The 17,796-nt window shown below is 38.2% G+C and overlaps 1 protein-coding gene across 3 annotated transcripts in view; it reads left to right on the top strand.

Annotated features, from left to right (window-relative positions):
• Nucleotides 1-17,796, top strand: part of TTC13 (tetratricopeptide repeat domain 13) — a 38,653-nt gene that overhangs the window by 3,722 nt on the left and 17,135 nt on the right. For 2 of the 3 annotated variants that reach the window (XM_048486479.1, XM_048486471.1), the window contains exons 3-13: nt 1,750-1,825; nt 3,538-3,608; nt 5,328-5,393; nt 10,056-10,148; nt 11,010-11,126; nt 11,695-11,805; nt 12,809-12,891; nt 13,512-13,653; nt 14,075-14,249; nt 15,388-15,544; nt 17,391-17,521. In XM_048486479.1, coding sequence (XP_048342436.1) covers nt 1,750-1,825; nt 3,538-3,608; nt 5,328-5,393; nt 10,056-10,148; nt 11,010-11,126; nt 11,695-11,805; nt 12,809-12,891; nt 13,512-13,653; nt 14,075-14,249; nt 15,388-15,544; nt 17,391-17,521 — 1,222 coding nt within the window. The remainder of the gene's footprint in view (nt 1-1,749; nt 1,826-3,537; nt 3,609-5,327; nt 5,394-10,055; nt 10,149-11,009; nt 11,127-11,694; nt 11,806-12,808; nt 12,892-13,511; nt 13,654-14,074; nt 14,250-15,387; nt 15,545-17,390; nt 17,522-17,796) is intronic. The other variant, XM_048486489.1, reaches the window with a different exon arrangement.

Raw genomic sequence — 17,796 nt, 5'->3', positions numbered from 1 at the left:
CTGGTTCCTGCTTATTGTAGGTTGTTCTCCTTAGACCATTTTAACACTCTCCGTTTAGCACAGTTAACTACGGTAATAGATTTAGGGGAATCCCATGGGAGCAGAGGTTATGTCCCTGTGGATCTCAGGTTTTTGAATGCATTGCGCCTTTTTTGTTTTCCTGCAAGAAGTGTGCTGGGCAAAGAGCAATTATGCTAGCTTTGTTTATGGCTGCCTATCCAGCCCAATCTGTGGCAAAGTCTAGAGACTATCCTAGCTGAGTGCATTCAGAGGACTGATATAATCTTGATAATGGACTTCTTATTAAGATTTTACTTTCAAAATGTATTGGTTCCATCTTTTTATGATGTGAACTTTTGAATTTGAAATGAGTGCATCTGCTTTATTGCATTTTACTGAATGTCTGTATTAGGCCTAGCCCCGTGGTAGCGAACCAATTGGCCATGCTGGCAGGGGCTGATGGGAATTGTAGTCCATAACATCTGGAGTGCCAAAGGTTTGCCACCACGGGCCTAGCCTGACTAAGTCAAAAAAGCCATTGCCCTTAATGGACCATTTGACTGAGAATAAGCTGGATCTGGAGTACATTTTGGTTCTGGTGAAGCAGAGGGGCAAGGGCATCCCATTTGCAGGGTGCAAGCCACTAGCGAATACTGGTGAATCAGTACTGGGTTATCACTGTTGTAGCAATTTTGCTGTGTTACTTCGGATACTATTTTACTTGATGATGATGATGAAATCTGCCTGTCTTACATGTCCCAGTATAAAAAAGATTTTAATTTATTGTTCTTTAAAGATTGGATATACTGAGCTTGAAAAATACTGTTAGAACTATTAATATTGCTTAAGCTATATCAGGTCAGTCTTCCATAGTATCAGACTGCGAGTGGAGAAGACTGGTTGAAATCCCTGTTTAATCCCTGTGATATTTGCTGGGTGCCCTTAGGCTACCTCACTGGGCTGTTCTGAGAATAAGAGCAAGACTGTGTGTGCCACCCTGACCTGAGCCGAAGGGTAGGATAAAAATATGTATCGTAATAACACTAATGACTGCCTTGATTTCTAAAGTAGTATGTTTGCCTTAGTTATTTTTAATCCAAATATTTTGAGGATTTAAGCCTTTTGGCTTTTGAAGATTCAATCCAGTACTAAATTGACAGGATTTTGTTTACTTTATACTTCACCTTTATTTATAACTCAATAGAAACACAAAGCAGCTGATATCATTCTCCTATCCTTTATTTTGTCCTTACAACAATGCTGTGAGGTAGGCTGAGACAGTGTGACTAGCCCCAAGCCGTCCAACAAGCCTCCATGGCAGAAGTAGGGATTTGAACCTGTGTTTACCCAGATCCTAGTCAGTCACTTTAATTGTGAACATTGTGGGTGCAATCCCAAGCAGTTCAATGCTTCAAACCCACCAGTGGATTTAGAGGGGGATAACTCTGCTCAGAATATACCGTATATCTTAGTGGTTTGGATCTTATAAATCTGTCTCACTAGCAAAGGATTTTTCCTCTGGCAAAATTATTCTTCCTCTGGTGCGAATGAAAAAGGTGTGTTATGTCAGAGGATGACTAATGTTAATGGAATGCATTCAGTAGGAGAATTATGCTGCAATACTAAGCAGAGTTTACACTCTTTTAAGTGTGTTGGTGCCAGTGGGTTTAGAAGGGTGTAACTCTGCTTTGGATTATGTGCTCATTGTTACATTGGTGCTGTCAGGTTAACTTCTTCAATGTTTTACAGAGTCAAGCAAAACTGTTTGCTGAACAAAAAAGAGTTCCTTTTGCCACCAATGATGACAATGTAAATGAAGAATTAGGTAAGATGTGTGCGATCTGTGCCCTTAAGTAGATTACCATGCCTGAATAGCACTGCAGGTTCTTCTGAAATGGGTGTAATAAGACTTATTAATACTAAGTCATTTTTAATTACTGCAGCAACTACCCACAGAGCAGAGTTAGGTTGGAGGATCTTGACATTTATAACCTGTTTCTTTTTTTCTTTCTGTTCTTTTAACTGGAGAGCTCCATCTTTCTTATACATAGACTGTTACACATTTATTCAAAAATCTGTTAGAGTGGATTCCCATGTACTGCTTTGGATATTTTAAATAAAAATTGACACATTCACCCTCTTTGTGAAAAAAAAAATCTAGACCTTCACTGGTGAATCTACCCTTATTTCTAGTCTTGCCCTTGGCTTTCCCCCATTGTTCATTACAGCTCATTTAAGTGTGTGCTCCTAATTCATTTCTCCAGGCCAGTGATTTTGCTGTTTCTGTGTTATCCCCCCCGCCCCAGCAATTTTCTTTCCACAAACACTAGATTACTGCAAATGTATTGCTTTCAACAGATCATTTAAAAAACTTCTGCTTTAAGATGGATGTAAATAGATTGTCAGAGTGGCTATATGTGTGCATGTTTAGAAATGGCTTCCAGAATTTTGCTGGATAAATACATAATCTCTAGAACTAGGCAGGTGTGCTTCTCTTCCCATAGGACTCACACACTTCTTAAGGTGTGGGTTTGTGTTGAAGCTCTTTCTTAGCATTAGGGTAACTTACCCTGTGGAAGTTGGGAGGAGCTTACTATTAGATCCCATCAAGGGATCAAGCACCACACACATTTCATTATTAGATTCTGGATGAACAAGTTGTGGTGACAGTTGCAAAATGTATTGGCCCCATGATCTTTCGTAACTGAGCAATATGTAAAGAATTCAGAGGAGGAAATAGCAAATAGAAGTCGTCTGTGTTGGTTAGAGTGCCATAGTACTAAATTCTGGATGCCTTGTAACCTTTAGTTTTGTATGTCGTAGTCTCTACTGCATGTTAAATTTTTATTTTGCTGGCTAAATCAACAAAGAACTTTTTGGCACCTCGGAGTAACAAACTAAGACGAAGGAGATAAGGTAGAGTAGAACTGTTATAAATATATAAACAAATGTTTTGTGCCATAAGTTTTTGTGGGTCAGAGCCATCTAGATAAGTAACTGTCTTGTGAGTAAAAATGTAGGCAGTGGAGTAGTAGTCAGCACTGGACTAGAATCTGGGAGACCCAGAATCAAATCTTCATTTTGCATGTAAGCATGTAGGTAATGTTGAGCCAGTCACTCCCTCTCAGCTTCAGAACGTTTTGATAAGGATAAAATGAAGCATGGGAAAGCATGGATGCTCCTCAAAGTTGTTTGGAGGTAAAAAATACACTAAATGGATCCTGGGTTAAAAATTCACTAAATTGATACTAAATCTAGTGGACAGTGCACATTAAAAATGGTCTTTTAAAATGTGAATTGATGCAGACAACTCTTTACGGAGTACACTTTATATATACTAAATATTGATGTGCCACTGAAACTGTTTATTATTAGCATTCAGTACTACTGTATAACAGGCTAGAGGCTAGGCCCTCTGGAAAGCAGACTTTAAATATTTGCTGTTTTCAGCTCTTCAACTCTTCATGTGCATGACAGGTGTGAAATTCATGGGAGCTTGAAATTCAGATTCATTAACCCATAACGTTATTTTGACAGCGGTCGCTTATGTATTGATTGGTAGTGGCCTTTATGATGAAGCTATACGTCACTTCTCATCCATGCTTCAGGTAACTTTACTCTTCCCTTTGATATAAACTTCAATGCTGGAATTTCCCAATGTAGGATACTTGACTTCCTGGGGAGCAGAAACAGAATGGGAAAGCTGCTTCACAATCATCCATATCTCAAAGCAAAAAAGTATATGACTGGTGCACAGATTTCACAATTTAAAAAAAGAGACAGGAGCCTAGGGCAGATGTCATTGGAAGTATGTTCTACAAAATGCAAAGGAAAGAGGAGGATTAAGTTTACCTGACTTTAAATTGCATTTTGCCAGGTGTTGCTTGGTTTGATTGTAGAAAAGGGTTTTGTTGAGAAATAGAAGACTGTTAGAATTAGGACATGATATGAGATTTGGATGGCATGCCTCTTTATGATATGACAAAGTCAAAGTTGATAAGGATTTTAAGAATCATTATGTTACATGTGCCATACTGAGAGTATGGGAAAAATATATACCTAAGGAGCAGCAGTGGCATAGTGGTTAAGAGCAGGTGCATTCTAAACTGGAGGAACCAGGTTTGATTCCCCGCTCTGCTGCTTGAGCTGTGGAGGCTTATCTGGGGAATCTGGGGAATTCAGATTATGTATTTATTTATTTATATATATATCAAATTTATAAACCGCCCACCCCCGAAGGTTAGCTTGTACATTCCAACGCACACCAGCTGGGTGACCTTAGCTAGTCACAGTTCTTCTGAGCTCTTTCAGCCCCACCTACCTCACAGGGTGTTTGTTGTGAGGGGGGAAGGGAAAGGAGTTTGTAAGCCCCTTTGAGTCTCCTTACAGGAGAGAAAGGGGGGATATAAATCCAAACTCTTCTTCTAAGTTGTGTCAGAGAACACTGTTATGACTCTCTGCTCAAGTAGTACTATACAGAAAAGACATGATGGTTGAAAGTAGGTTGTTAACGTATCGCCACATACTATATTTTTCACAAGGGAATTGTAAAATGAAATCAAGAGAAGATTTAGTAATAGAAGGACATATCCATCATTGATTTTTCGTGCACAATTATTAGAAAAAGTTAAAATATATAAGAGAACTCATGGGTTAACAGACTCCAAGACTGGGTTTGAAGTCGGACTATTTAAGAATAATGATCATGTTATTGCCAAAATGTATAAGCTTCTGTTGAAATTTGAAATAGAAGGAGTGAAAGAGTGTATGATAAAACTGATCAGTAACCTTGGGTACAATATACAGATGGATCAGTGGGGAAAAATGTGGTTAAAGGGGCTTAAATTTACATTAAGTTCCCATCTCAAAGAGAATTTCTGCAAAATAATGTATCATTGTTATCTGTCACAGAAAAAATTAACAAAAACATAAAAATGTCCCTAATGAAAGTTGAAAATGTGAACATTGTGGTCGTGTTAACATTTATGGTGGACTTGTAGCTAACAAATTTTAGATGGAAATACTTTCAGTAATTCAGAAGATTCTGGAAAAAATATGGACCTCTTCTCCCCCACTCCCTTCCCCCACCAACTCTCTGTGACCACTGAAAAGCTGATGTTGGGAGAGGCGGGATCCACAGGGAGAGGCGGGATCCACTGCAACTTTTCCACACACAGTTTTCCTAAGTTCATTTTAAATATGTGTGAAAGTTGAAGATATGCATCCCCCTTGGCTTGTACTGGGAATGAAGGCATTCTAAAATGTAGCATTCACTATCAACAGCCTGTGTACCCGGGAATCTTCTAATTCTATTGTGCTCTGAACAGGAACAGCCGGAGCTCATTAGTGCAATTTATGGAAGGGGGATAGCATATGGAAAAAAAGGACTGCATGTGAGTATCTCACATTTTTGAAACAGTACACAATAATTATATTGATAGCTTGAGCTGCTCTTTACAGAGTACACATTGCATATACTAAATACTGATGCAGTAATGAAACTACACATTAGCATAATGCATATATTAGCAGAATAAATATGTAGAAAGAACGCAACCATTAGCCTTTTTTGTTCTGGCATAAATGGCTGAGATTGGTAGCATTGCATAAATGGCTGAGACTGGTATCAAAATCCACACAGGTAGTTCAACATTGATGAGAAATAATTGTTTGGAACTCTAAACTGACAACCCCACTATATACGTTGCAAAGATTTGAGCATTCAAGGAAGAAATAATGGTCCTTTCCGCACAGCAGAAATAGAACGTCCAGCAGAGGTTTTACAAAGATCTGTTTTGACTTCTTGTTTTCCCACAGCGTAAAAAACACAAACATTGCCAGTCCAAAAAGTTTTTCTCCTACCCTGCTGGGCTGACGAAGCTCTGGTCAATTTCAGAGTTGTGTGCTGCAAAGATTCCTCTGCCCCTGCCATTTGGTGAAGGTTTTCCATGGAGGTTTCATCTGCTTGCAGCTCATCCGCATGCAATTTCCGTGTGAAAAGTAGGTTAATAAAGCTTGTTTTGCCTAGTGATCCTGTGCACATTGCTTTCCCTTTTTTTTGTTTTGAGAGGAATGTCTGCGAAGCTGTGATGACAAATATATGCATATTGCACCTTCTCTAATTGTGACATTGTAGCTTCGCAGACATTCCCCTCAAAACAAAAAAGGAAAAACGACAGATGTGTGGGATTGCTATGCAACTTTATTCATCTACTTTTTACACAGAAATCAGGCATGGATGAGCTGCAAGCAGAGGAAGCGTCCATGGGGAACCTTCACAGAGAATCTCCGCTGCAGCACACAAAATGGTGGGTGCAAACAGTGAAAATGAAACTGAGAGGTTTAGCCAGGAGAAATAAAACATTTCCTGCCTGCTTTTGTTTGCTCAGCAGGCAGGAAACATCTTCAGCCTGGTGGGTTGGGAGAAAAAGATTGCTAGTTTAGCGATTTTGAAAAACCTGGTTTCACAGAAATAAAACTTTAAAAAAACATTTGGGAGGAGAGAACTGTGCGAACTTCTTCCCCCAATGCATTTTAAAATGTCCTCAAGACATTTTATTTCTGCTATGCAGAAATCACCAATTAGGATTTTATAACCTTAGTGAAGGAGCGGAGTTACTGTTTCATAACTGTACCTCTCGGCAGTTTGGTTGCCCTGGTCAGTGCCACAGAAGTCATCCGAATTATAGCTGTGAATATTAAACAAAACATTGTACAGCATGTTTTACTGTAAAGCCATAAATGAATTTAGTAAAAATGAACATGATGACTAATTGCTACTCTTTTTGTATATTATTTCTGTGACTTCTGGAACAGGTAATTTTGAGCACTTGAGTAGCCTTGCAGATTAAACAGGTATTTCCTATTGGATTTTATAGAGCTGAACTGGCATAGAGCTGCTGATTATGAATACCCTCCTAAAGACATGTGCTGGATCTAGCAAAATCTTAGTGGCACTCCACTCATGGAATAAATCTGTTGTTCTTTCGCTGTCTACTACAAGTGTATAGGATACAATTCAGGAGGCTGCACATTGAATCTGAAATCTGGAATGCCTTCCAATTGCAAAAGGGAATCTTTTAATCCAGCCCACAATAATGTGTGTATCTTATCTGAATAGACTAGATTGTATGCCTAGACAATTGCACAAGGCCTTTTAAACTTTTGAGTTCCATGTATCCATAACTTCATTGTGCAGAGAAAAGATATAGCGATATGATACAGAATTTGGTATATTTGGTAAAAATCTGGTTTTTGTTTCAGGGAAAAACTGAGAAATATGTGATCAGTTTTGATTGTACTCTGCCCATAAATTCAGTCAAGTTCCTATTTAAAATCTGGCAGTCATGGGCTCAAGCTTATTAGGAAGGAAAGCTGATAATGTTCTAGACTAGTGCTCTTTTAGTTTAAAACTTTACTTATATGAAAAATATGTTGCTTCTAATGTCTTTAAACTAGCAGGTTGGCAGTTTTGCCAGTGGAAAGCAGGGGAATTTTTGCCGAATCCCCAGAACAACTTCAAAAGTGTATAGAGCTTGTTAGACTAAGTTTCCAAAATGTAATCTTTTCTCCACTTCATATTGTATCAGGTTCTAATATACACAAGATTCTGAACATAGGAATATTGAGTGTCAGTTTACAGTGCTCATATCCCCTGGTCTTTGTTTTAGAATTATTTTGCTTCCTCCAGTGAATTAAAATGCAGACTGCATAAAGAAAGAGCTAGCAGGCAAGGGAAGGGTAGTTGAAAAGTCTCTGGAGAATATTTTCATAGCTGACTGACAGGCTGATATGATAGAAGTCTGAAGGGAAATGCAAAATGCTGTTGGTATATTTCTCAGATTTGGATGAGAACCATACTGTTTGCATTCCTGAGTGTAATACCTTACCATCAAACTGTAAACACTATTGCTAGAAGAAAATCAGGCATATTTTGTTGTCGTTGTTGTAGAAGTTTGTTCTTTCCAATTAGAACAAAAGTTTTCTTTCTTAGTTCAGTTTTCAGACTGTTCTGTGGAATTCTGTCAAGCACTGCATAAGAGATGTGCTGTGTCAAATATGTTCTTGTATCTATGAACTAACTATTCAGGTGCTAGCTGAAGCTGTATCTCTGTGACCTTTTTTCTCATAATATCTACCTCTGCCTGATGGCATTGCATTGCACCTAGTGGCCCATGATCAATGAGGTCAGGCAACATAGAACAATACACAGCATGTCATGTCACAGATAGTACTTGTGATGTTATGAGGAAGACAAGAAAAGAGGCATGAGGCGACATCAGTTTTGTGCCTCTCGTAACATTTAATTGGATCCTAATTAAGTCATGTTGATCACATGAAGCTGCCTTATTCTGCCATTGGTGTATCAGTGCCAGTGTCATCTACTCTGACTAGCAGCTTCTCTCCATGGGTTCAGGCAGCAGTCTTTCCTATCTATGATCCTTTTAGCTGGTGGGGATTGAAGCTAGCATATTTTGTATACAGAACAGATGCTCTGCCACTGATTTTCCCCATGTAGTATGGATGAATAAGTTCAGTGTTGCACCTCCGATTATGTAGCATGTTGTCTAGGAACCAATTTTACGTGGGACCTGACTAGATTCAGTGATGTACTATAGTATGCAGCAAAGTATATGAAACAAAGAGGCTTGAAGAAAAAAAATGTTGCAAACTAAGCTACTGTTGGCTATTTATCAAGAATAATAACAATGTGTAAGATTCTCTATAAACCCACAACCATCATCCCTGGTGCAATATATACAAGCAATTGTTTACGCGCATGAATGTGCTACTACACAATTGTCAATCTTACATATCAATGTCCCAAACTGGAAATGTTTGAATGAGATATTTCCAGTTTGGGACATTGATATGTAAGATTGACAATTGTGTAGTATCACATTCATGCGTGTAAACAATTGCTTGTATATATTGCACCAGGGATGATGGTTTATAGAGAATCTTACACATTGTTATTATTCTTGATAACTAGCCAACAGCAGCTTAGTTTGCAACGTTTTTTCCTTCAAGCCTCTTTGTTTCATGGATTCAGTACATGCCTGGTGTTTTACATACAGAGATGGTCAAAGTCTTCTCCCAGCTTATAATGCTGATAATATTTATAGAGCCATAAATAACACTGCATTTTGAAGTTATGCAAGTGTCTTATAAAGGAACCACATCGCAGAACTATGATGTCCAAATGCTATGGTTGAATGTTGGAAAGGGGATCAGCTTGCTTTCACCATATTTATGCAAATTGTTTTGATAACATTTGTGATATAAAGCAGCTGATTCTCTTTGGAGACTTTAAAATATGACGAAAATCGTTGGTTTGAACCACTTTTGGTGTTCTACAATCTGGTCTTTTTTGTTATACAATATGGTTTAACAATACAAAGATTTGTAGGCCTGGTTCAGACTTAAAACCATGGCCTTTTATGTGTGTGCCAGTTTGCACTAGTATGACATACCAGTACCTCTTTCTAGCTAGCCTCATTGCAAAGAAGCTATCAGAGAAGGCTGGCAGGGCAGATGATGTACTCTGTCATGTTCAGTGATGATGCTATCAGTGAGTACAGTGGAGTATATTGGCTGCCCTGTCATCTTCTATGTTTGCCTCCATTGAATACTGGCACTTTTTAAACAAAAAAAAGTCCTGCTTAAAACAAAACACTTTTATTTTAGCTTTAGTTAGCTTGTGGATACAGGATTCAGATCACAGGCATCTGACAAATCCTGATTTGCCTTAACAAATGCTGGTTTTGTTGCCTTTTCTGTAGTTTGGGAGGGCATTGTCAGAGAACAAACCAGCATTAAGATTTTAACTGCATGTATTTCTGTATTGTTATAGCCAATGGCTCAAACAATAAATACTTGACTATGACTATGACTATTAAGATTAATTGTGGTTAACCTCACAACCTGCCCTCATAAACCTTAACCATATTTAATGGAGCATTAAATATGGAGCATTCAGACAATCTTGCTAAACATATTTAGCTTAACTAAGCTACAGTCAAAATTTACTGCTGCTTATATTTTCCATTTTTAAGGATATGAAAAATACAGAGCTTGCTTTGTTTGATCTGAGCAGAGTAATTAACCTGGCACCTGATCATCCGGAAGTATTTGAAAGGCGAGCAGAGGTAACTTTTAAAAAGTGGCTAATACTTTATACAGTGTTTTTACACTTTACACAGTACTTTATACAGTGTTTGCACTTTTGCCAGTGTTCTTTTAAATACTGCATTTTTAGTTTTGAAATTTCTTGTCAAAGCAGTATGCCTTTATACTGAAAATGCTGCATAAATGCAACAAAGAACATATACTTGGCAATATTTGAAGGAACTTGATTGATTTAAATTAAGATTTGGTGTACCCAGTTCCTGAAACCTATTCAAGTAGACATTTTGTGTAATTAAACAGAATAATATAAACTTGTTAAGGATTCCATCATCTAATGAGTGAGTCTTCATCACCTTCTCATTGTGTGTACTTGTTTTATTAAGGGTACTTGTAATAAGCACAGTTAGAACTTTTATAAATTCTGCAGATGTGTTGCCAGCTGTTTGACAAGGAATATATAATTTCAATATAGTCCTAAATATAATTTTGTTTTGTTTATTTACTTCAACTGTAACTCTCTACTCAAAAGGTTCCCAGGGCAGTTTGCAAACTAAATTTAGTTAGACCATATGATGAAATATACTAAAAGCTCCCACAAAACTGCAAAAGCAACCACCATCAACTGATACCTGACCTTAGCATTCCTTCACTGGAGTATGTGATGAATATGGGAGCACATGCTGCAGTGAATTTTAGTATACAGTTTCTTCGCTACATAATAATGTTCTTTCTTAGTGTAAATATTGCTCACCAATTCTCAATTGTTTGCTTGTTGTTATTGTTTGGGAACAAGCCAGGAAGTTTGCAAGTTAAATCTGTGTTTTGAAATGACGGATTACTTGTGTGTGTTTGTTAGGCTAAAGTTTTATCTTAATTTATAGATACTGTCACCTTTGGGTCAAATTAGTGACGCTCTGGCTGATCTCACTAAAGCTATTCAGCTAAAACCTTCAGCACGACTCTACCGGCATAGAGGTACTCTTTACTTCATGTCTGAGGTTAGTTTTTAATTAGACACCTTTAGAGAATGAGTTGATAGGTGTTTATTCTCAAAGACAGCATCTAAAAGAAAACTGAAAACTAAGCTGCATGCTAATATGTGTATCCTTTGAGATTTGCAAGGTGAATGCTTCACTTCCTTTTGAAATTCCCCATCTCCAACACTGAGACTGGCTTGCAAAAGGTAGATGGGAGGCTGCCTCAGAAATGAGTTGGATTTCTTTGATTGGGAGAATGCTAGGTGCTAAATATTTATAAAGGAAGGATGTGAGGAAGTAATGCATGTTATTTAAGCAATGATAATGTATCTGAAAGAAATCAGTATTTCAGTGATACAGATAAAATTTCAGCATTCTCATAAAGCCCCATCTCAGTTAATCCAAAATATTGCTTTTTCAGAGTATAATCAATAACTGATATCCTTAGCAATCAAAACAGCTTATTTCCAGAGACCAGTTTTATTGGCAGGACATTATTGTGTAATTGCAAGGTAATTTACATAACCTTTATAATTTAACTAGACTGAACGGGTTTTTCTTGCTAATAGAAATTGTGTTTGTCCAACAGGACTATGCAACAGCCTACGAAGACTTCCAGAATTCCCTTCAGCTGAACAAAAACCAGCCTATAACTGTGCTTTACAAAGGGCTGACGTTTTTTCACAGAGGGCTTTTGAAGGTAACTATTTTAAAGGACAGCAAAGTTCTGAAGGACTTTAAAATGTCTCAGGGTTTTCTACCATATGTGTTTGCCAGAACACATCATGAGTTGGATCCAGTAGTAGATTTCCACTAAAAGATTTTTGCTGAATCCCCTCACCAAATGCAAACTCATCCCTCTGGTTTTACTCAGGGTTCCCTGTTCCCCAGGGTTCCCTGTTCCCCAGGAGTAGCATTTGGGAGGGCCCTTTTGGCTGCAACAAAATGGGAGTCCTATTCTACTAACTGAAATCCCTTCCACTGGATCCAACACAATGTTTCCACAGAGTATGTACATATGGAATTCCCTTGCATTTAATTCGTTGGTCTGTTGACCCTAGCTGTATCTGCTCTGACTGGCAGCTCTGTTGGATCTCAAGGGAAGATCTTTCCCAGCTGTGTTTCAATTTTAGCTCTCTAGCTGACTGAGATATCAGGGGGGTTTTCTTTTGAAAATTGGGCTGGGGGGAGAGAGACTTGCTTCCTTACATTAAAAAAGTGACCCTTTAGAATAACTTTACTCAGCCAGACTGTGCCAAGTATTTGTTGTGCAATGAGGATTCAAAAATGTTTGCAACCTCAGTAGTTCAAAATATCTCAGCTATGTTGTCTTAATTTGTACCTGAAATACTTAATAGTAACTTCGGTAGTTAAAATAATTAAATTTCTGTAACTTTTCAGTTTGCCTTATTTCTTTTTGAGTGGCTTGAATCTCTAGTAATAACTCATAAGCATTGTTAAAAAGATATATAGATATTTTACTGGAAGTAGTTCACCTGATAGTATTTGGCTGTAGTTCACATCTTCCATAAAGCTATTTACATGGGGTTGGATCCAGTGACTGTTTCCATAGAGCTGAGAGTGACAGTGGCAACCAACTTGGAAGAAGGGAGTGCTTGGTTCCAAACACGATCATTCTAAAACCCCAGCAGGAGGAATAAAATTAGAATAATTAATGTTAACTGTTTGTGTTTTTGAAACAGGAAGCTATTGAATCATTCAAAGAAGCCCTGAAACAGAAAGCAGATTTCATAGATGCATATAAAAGTCTGGGGCAAGCCTATCGGTAAGCAATATTAAAACATCTTTTTTAAGTATCACTATTAAGCCCTGATTTTGCAAAGAGCATAAAACACTTCCAGGGTCGTCGTTTTTTGGGAAGAGAGATTAGCAACATTGGTTGTCACAGTAATGTTTGCATCGTATCGTTTAACAATGTTATGGAGCTAAAAGTTATCTGAGGAAGAATTTCAAATAATAAAACTGGTGTAGATCCTATGTAAGTTTTCTGCTTACAGAAGACATTTCTCATGTGGGGGGAGGATAGGTTTTGCCAATTTCTCCCTCAGTGCTGTCTGTCAGGCCCCCTGAAATCCTGTCTCTGAGAGTTAAGGAGGCCTTCGTGAAATATGTGCGGGGGGTATGAAATGGGGGGACTTTATTGGGAAGTCAAAAATCCCTTCTTTTTCACAAGTGTAACCCAGTCCATTTTACTAAAATAGGCTTGTATTGTTAGCTTTCCTGTGTCCTACTTTTTAAGGTTCTAAACAACGGAGGTGTGAATGAGTCATATATACAATAATGGTATTTTCAGTTAGGATACTAATTTTTACAGATTATGTTGATTGCTTTGTTGAATGAAAACACTGTTGCTTTTTGATATTTATCACTTTATGAACACATCAGAGAACTTGGTAATTTTGAAGCTGCTACAGAAAACTTCCAGAAAGCATTAATGCTAAACCCAAATCATGTTCCAACAATACAGCTGGGGGGAATGATGCTGTATCATCATGGTAGTCTAGAGGAGGCTCTGAAAAACTTTAAGGTAAGCACTGGTACAGCTGTAGTACTTTACAATTATGACATGCTTGCAAATAATTGGATGTTGCACATGCATGCACATATGTGCACATATATAGGATCTGGTGTTTACATGTTTATTACATTCTTATAAGCACAACTATTTATTGACTAAATTTATCAAATATACCCATTGATGTGATTTAGCATGATTTTAATTCTGTAGTCATCTGGTTCTGAAAATAACTGTGTTTGATTATGGAACACAATTAATAATTACTTGAGGATTAGTCTTTATTGCAAAAATTAAAGGCTGTTCATTAAAATAATGTTTTGAAAAAAATCATTTTATTCATGTGCATGTTGTCTAGTACCCTATGGCCTGTTGTCAGTTACTTGAAAACGTACAGCTGTGTTAGATTTGTTATTTTTTCCCCATATTTTAGAGATGCCTGCAACTAGAACCGTATAATGAAGTGTGCCAGTATATGAAAGGTCTAAGTCATGTCACTTTGGGACAATTTTATGAAGGAATTAAAGCTCAAACTAAAGTTATGTTAAATGATCCTCTTCCTGGTCAGAAAGCTAGTACAGAATACTTGAAAGTGAAATATCTCAGAGGTAAGCTGAAGCTTATTTTGGACTCAAATCTTTATAGTCATCATACTACTGAATTTTTCAAAAAGAAACCCCCTGTGTGTTGGGCATTTTGCAGCTTTTACAAGTATCCAGATCAACCCTCAATAAATTTTTGTGTATAAATATAAAAATGTATATATGCTTGTTTGAGAATATCTATAGATATAAGAAATCTCATTTATAAAACTGATTGCTTGAATCTAGGTTTGCCCCCCGTTTCTTTCAAAACTGTGCTTACAGTGGGTTAGATTTAAATTCCCTCTTCTGCAAATGGCAGAGCATTTCCTGTCACACAAAGTTTCTACTAATTTTGTACTCTGTCCCAAGCTCAGGAGTGGCTTTTTGAGGGGATGTAGTGGGAGGGAAGAGGTGGGAAAGATGTGTCTTGCACAGAACCCTACTTGCTGTTCTTTGGTCCTACACAGTGCATAGGTCACAAAACTCTGCTTGTATTTTTGCTTGACATAAGTCACTGTAGCAGTTGCTATGGTGAACAATGGAGTAACAATGTGGTTTTTAAGAGGCTAGGTTACAATATTTTGCTTCTATTTAATTTCACAGCCTCACTAACTTTGTTCTACATTTCCCTTTTTGAATATATTAGCCTTTTCCTCTTCTCCCGCTCCCCTTTCTCCCTTTTTTCCCTTCTCCATTTTTGTACAAGTTAATTTTTTTTCTGATGACAGAGCAAATTTCTACAGGATACATTTGACGTGGTTTGCCTGGGAGATAAGAATGCACTTCAGGAAGGTCTTAGGAAATAGTCAGATGTAATGGCAGTAGTGGCAAATCATCTCTGAAAAGGCTACACTGATGGCAGTAACTCCAGTACAATATCATGAGATTTGTACTTGTTGCACAGAAGCTTTTACTGCATTAATGACAATAGTCCTTTTGCATGAAGGAAAAATGGCCAGAAATGTCACATGCCACTGACAAGAAATGTGGATTGCACATCTTGGATATGATTTTTTGTGGTTGTTGCTTGAGAACAGTAGGATTATAAATGTTTAAAAAGTAAATCAAAATAGTAGATTATATGAAGAACTTTCAGTCTGCAAGTCCTTTAAAATTTGCCTAAGAGGGAGAAAAACCTCAATAACATTTGCTCCCTTCACAGAATATTCTCGCTATCTGCATGCACATCTTGATACCCCACTCACAGAGTATAACATGGATATGGAGCTTCCTGGAAAGTTTAAAGAACATTGGGCCAAAAATCTTCCTTTTCTCATAGTTGACTATGAAGAACAGCCAGGGTTACAACCACACATAAAGTGAGTAGTTTATTGCTTCTTTTCAGATGAGCATTTTTTGGCTGGAAAACTGTAATAGTGACACATAAGGGCTTAGTCTTCAACAAGCTGCATGTGATTCTGTTGTCAGGATCTGCTAACCCCTGCAGTAACCAGATTCTAGGATTCAGAAATTGGTTTATTAACAAGACATTGCCAGTAATATGCAAGCAGGCATTAATGGAATTGAGTTCCATTATAACATCTCTCGGTTAATATCGCTTTCCCAGACCATACTCCAGCCACCACCCTTGGGATCCCAGCAGGTTGAAATCATCAGAAGTGTTCTCAGGGAGTGGGAAGTCTTCAAGGCTGAATCCGATGTAAGGCCAGATGCTGGCTGGCTCAAAAGATGAGAAAGTGACTACATGCCCACAGCAAAACCCATTGGTGAAACTAAACAGCCAACCAAGCCAGGGGTTCCCACATTGCCACCTGCTCCCAGCCTATCCTATAGTCTCATGGCAAGAATCAGAAAAGAGCTGGAATCTTAACAGTTCTCAACAGGGACTTGACAGTTGTCGCCCTCCCTCCCCCCCAGGCACACCTCCCCCAGGCTTATCTGAGTCAGTCGATGGAACTCTTGAACCAAGACGGGGTCAGCAATATGTTAGGCATCCACCCAGTCAAACAAAATATTGTAACTGTCCTCTGTAATGTCTTGAATCTTGGACCTGGGACAACTTGTAGTGGGCATTCTCGTCTGTCAATATAGGTATGGGATTTACCAAGAGGGACAGGGGTGCCACTTTGTCTGGGAGAGACACCGTCTTTAATAATCAGCAATGAAAAGTAGAATGTACACGCCTGTACATTTTTGGAAGCTCTGCCTCAACAGTCACTTCATTCATTAATCTTTTTACTTTGAATGGTCCCACATATTTATTTCGCAGCTTTTTGCTTGGCTGCAGGCATCCAAGATGTTTAGAAGAAATAAATACCAGGTTTCTCTGGTATTTAAATCCCAGTTTGGTGCATGTTTGCAGTCAGTGTATTTTTTGTATATGTTACTTAGCTTTGACCAATTCATGCCATACTCCTCTGATTTTTAACATCCATTTTTTTCAAAGCTGGTGGGGTCAATTCCAACAACTCCAACATTGGCATGGGCTTACCTTCCTGCCCACAAACCACACTGAAAGGGGAGAGTCTGGTGCTTTGATGTACAGCATTGTTGTATGCAAATGCAGCAAATGCTGACAGTTCAATCAAGTCATCCTGTTGACAGCTTTCATTACACCTTAGATACCTGGTTAATCCTCTCCATCTGGCCATCAGTCTGTGGGTAGTACCCCAAATTCAATCCTTGTTCAACTCCCAACAGTTTTAAAAATTATTTTCATAACTTGGAAACAAATTGTGACCCTTGGTCTGAAATTATTTTGGTTGGGGTAGCATATAGTCTATACACATGTTGAATAAACAGCTTGGCCAGTTTCTGTGCAGTAGCCAAGCCTTTACACAGGAGAACATGTGACTGTTTAGAGAAAGCATTGGTAACTACCCAGATAACAGTTTTCTTCTGATTGGATGGCAGGTTAGTTATTGTCCAGGGGGTATTTGGGGTGTCCAAAGCCCTCAAGAGCCCATGGGGCTTACCTTCCCCGGGGACTTGGCCATGCACAGACCACTTTTCACATATGTTTTTGTTTGAGGATGTTCCCATGCCCCCTTTTGTTAAAAATTGTTAGTGAAAAAAAAAAACCCTGCAGTGTGGACACCCTGTTACCCAAAAGCTCCACAGAGAATAATCTCTGAGGAATCACTCTCTATTTAAGTGTCCTTGGAAATCACCTTGGTGTTTAATTTTTTTCCTTATGATTTCAAGGGATGTGCTTCATCAGAAATTTGAAAACTATAAACCTGAAATACAGGAGATGATATGTGTAGCTGATCATTTGGGTTCACTGATGCAATATGAGACCGTGGGATTTCTTCCAAACAAGAGAATCCATAGAGGTATGCTGGAAAAACATTACCTGAATGTGGAAACAAAAACGGTAAATGTGCGAGATTGCAACTGAATACAGAACTTACAGTAGTACTGGTGGGTGAATTAGGTTATTCATTCATTAAACAAAATGATCACATTTTCAAAGCTGTTATTATAATAAATACCTTGTCAATGTGGTAGATGCTCTGTAACATCCTGTCAGGCTGCGATTTAAAATTGTCTGAATGCTACTGTTGGTACAGAGTGCTGTGGCCAGAGTATTGACTGGAGTGGGTCATAG

The sequence above is a fragment of the Sphaerodactylus townsendi genome, linkage group LG01 (genome assembly GCF_021028975.2).
Source record: "Sphaerodactylus townsendi isolate TG3544 linkage group LG01, MPM_Stown_v2.3, whole genome shotgun sequence".
Classification (NCBI taxonomy): domain Eukaryota; kingdom Metazoa; phylum Chordata; class Lepidosauria; order Squamata; family Sphaerodactylidae; genus Sphaerodactylus; species Sphaerodactylus townsendi.
Note: the sequence above shows the minus strand (reverse complement) of the source record. Positions and strands in the feature narration are given on the sequence as shown.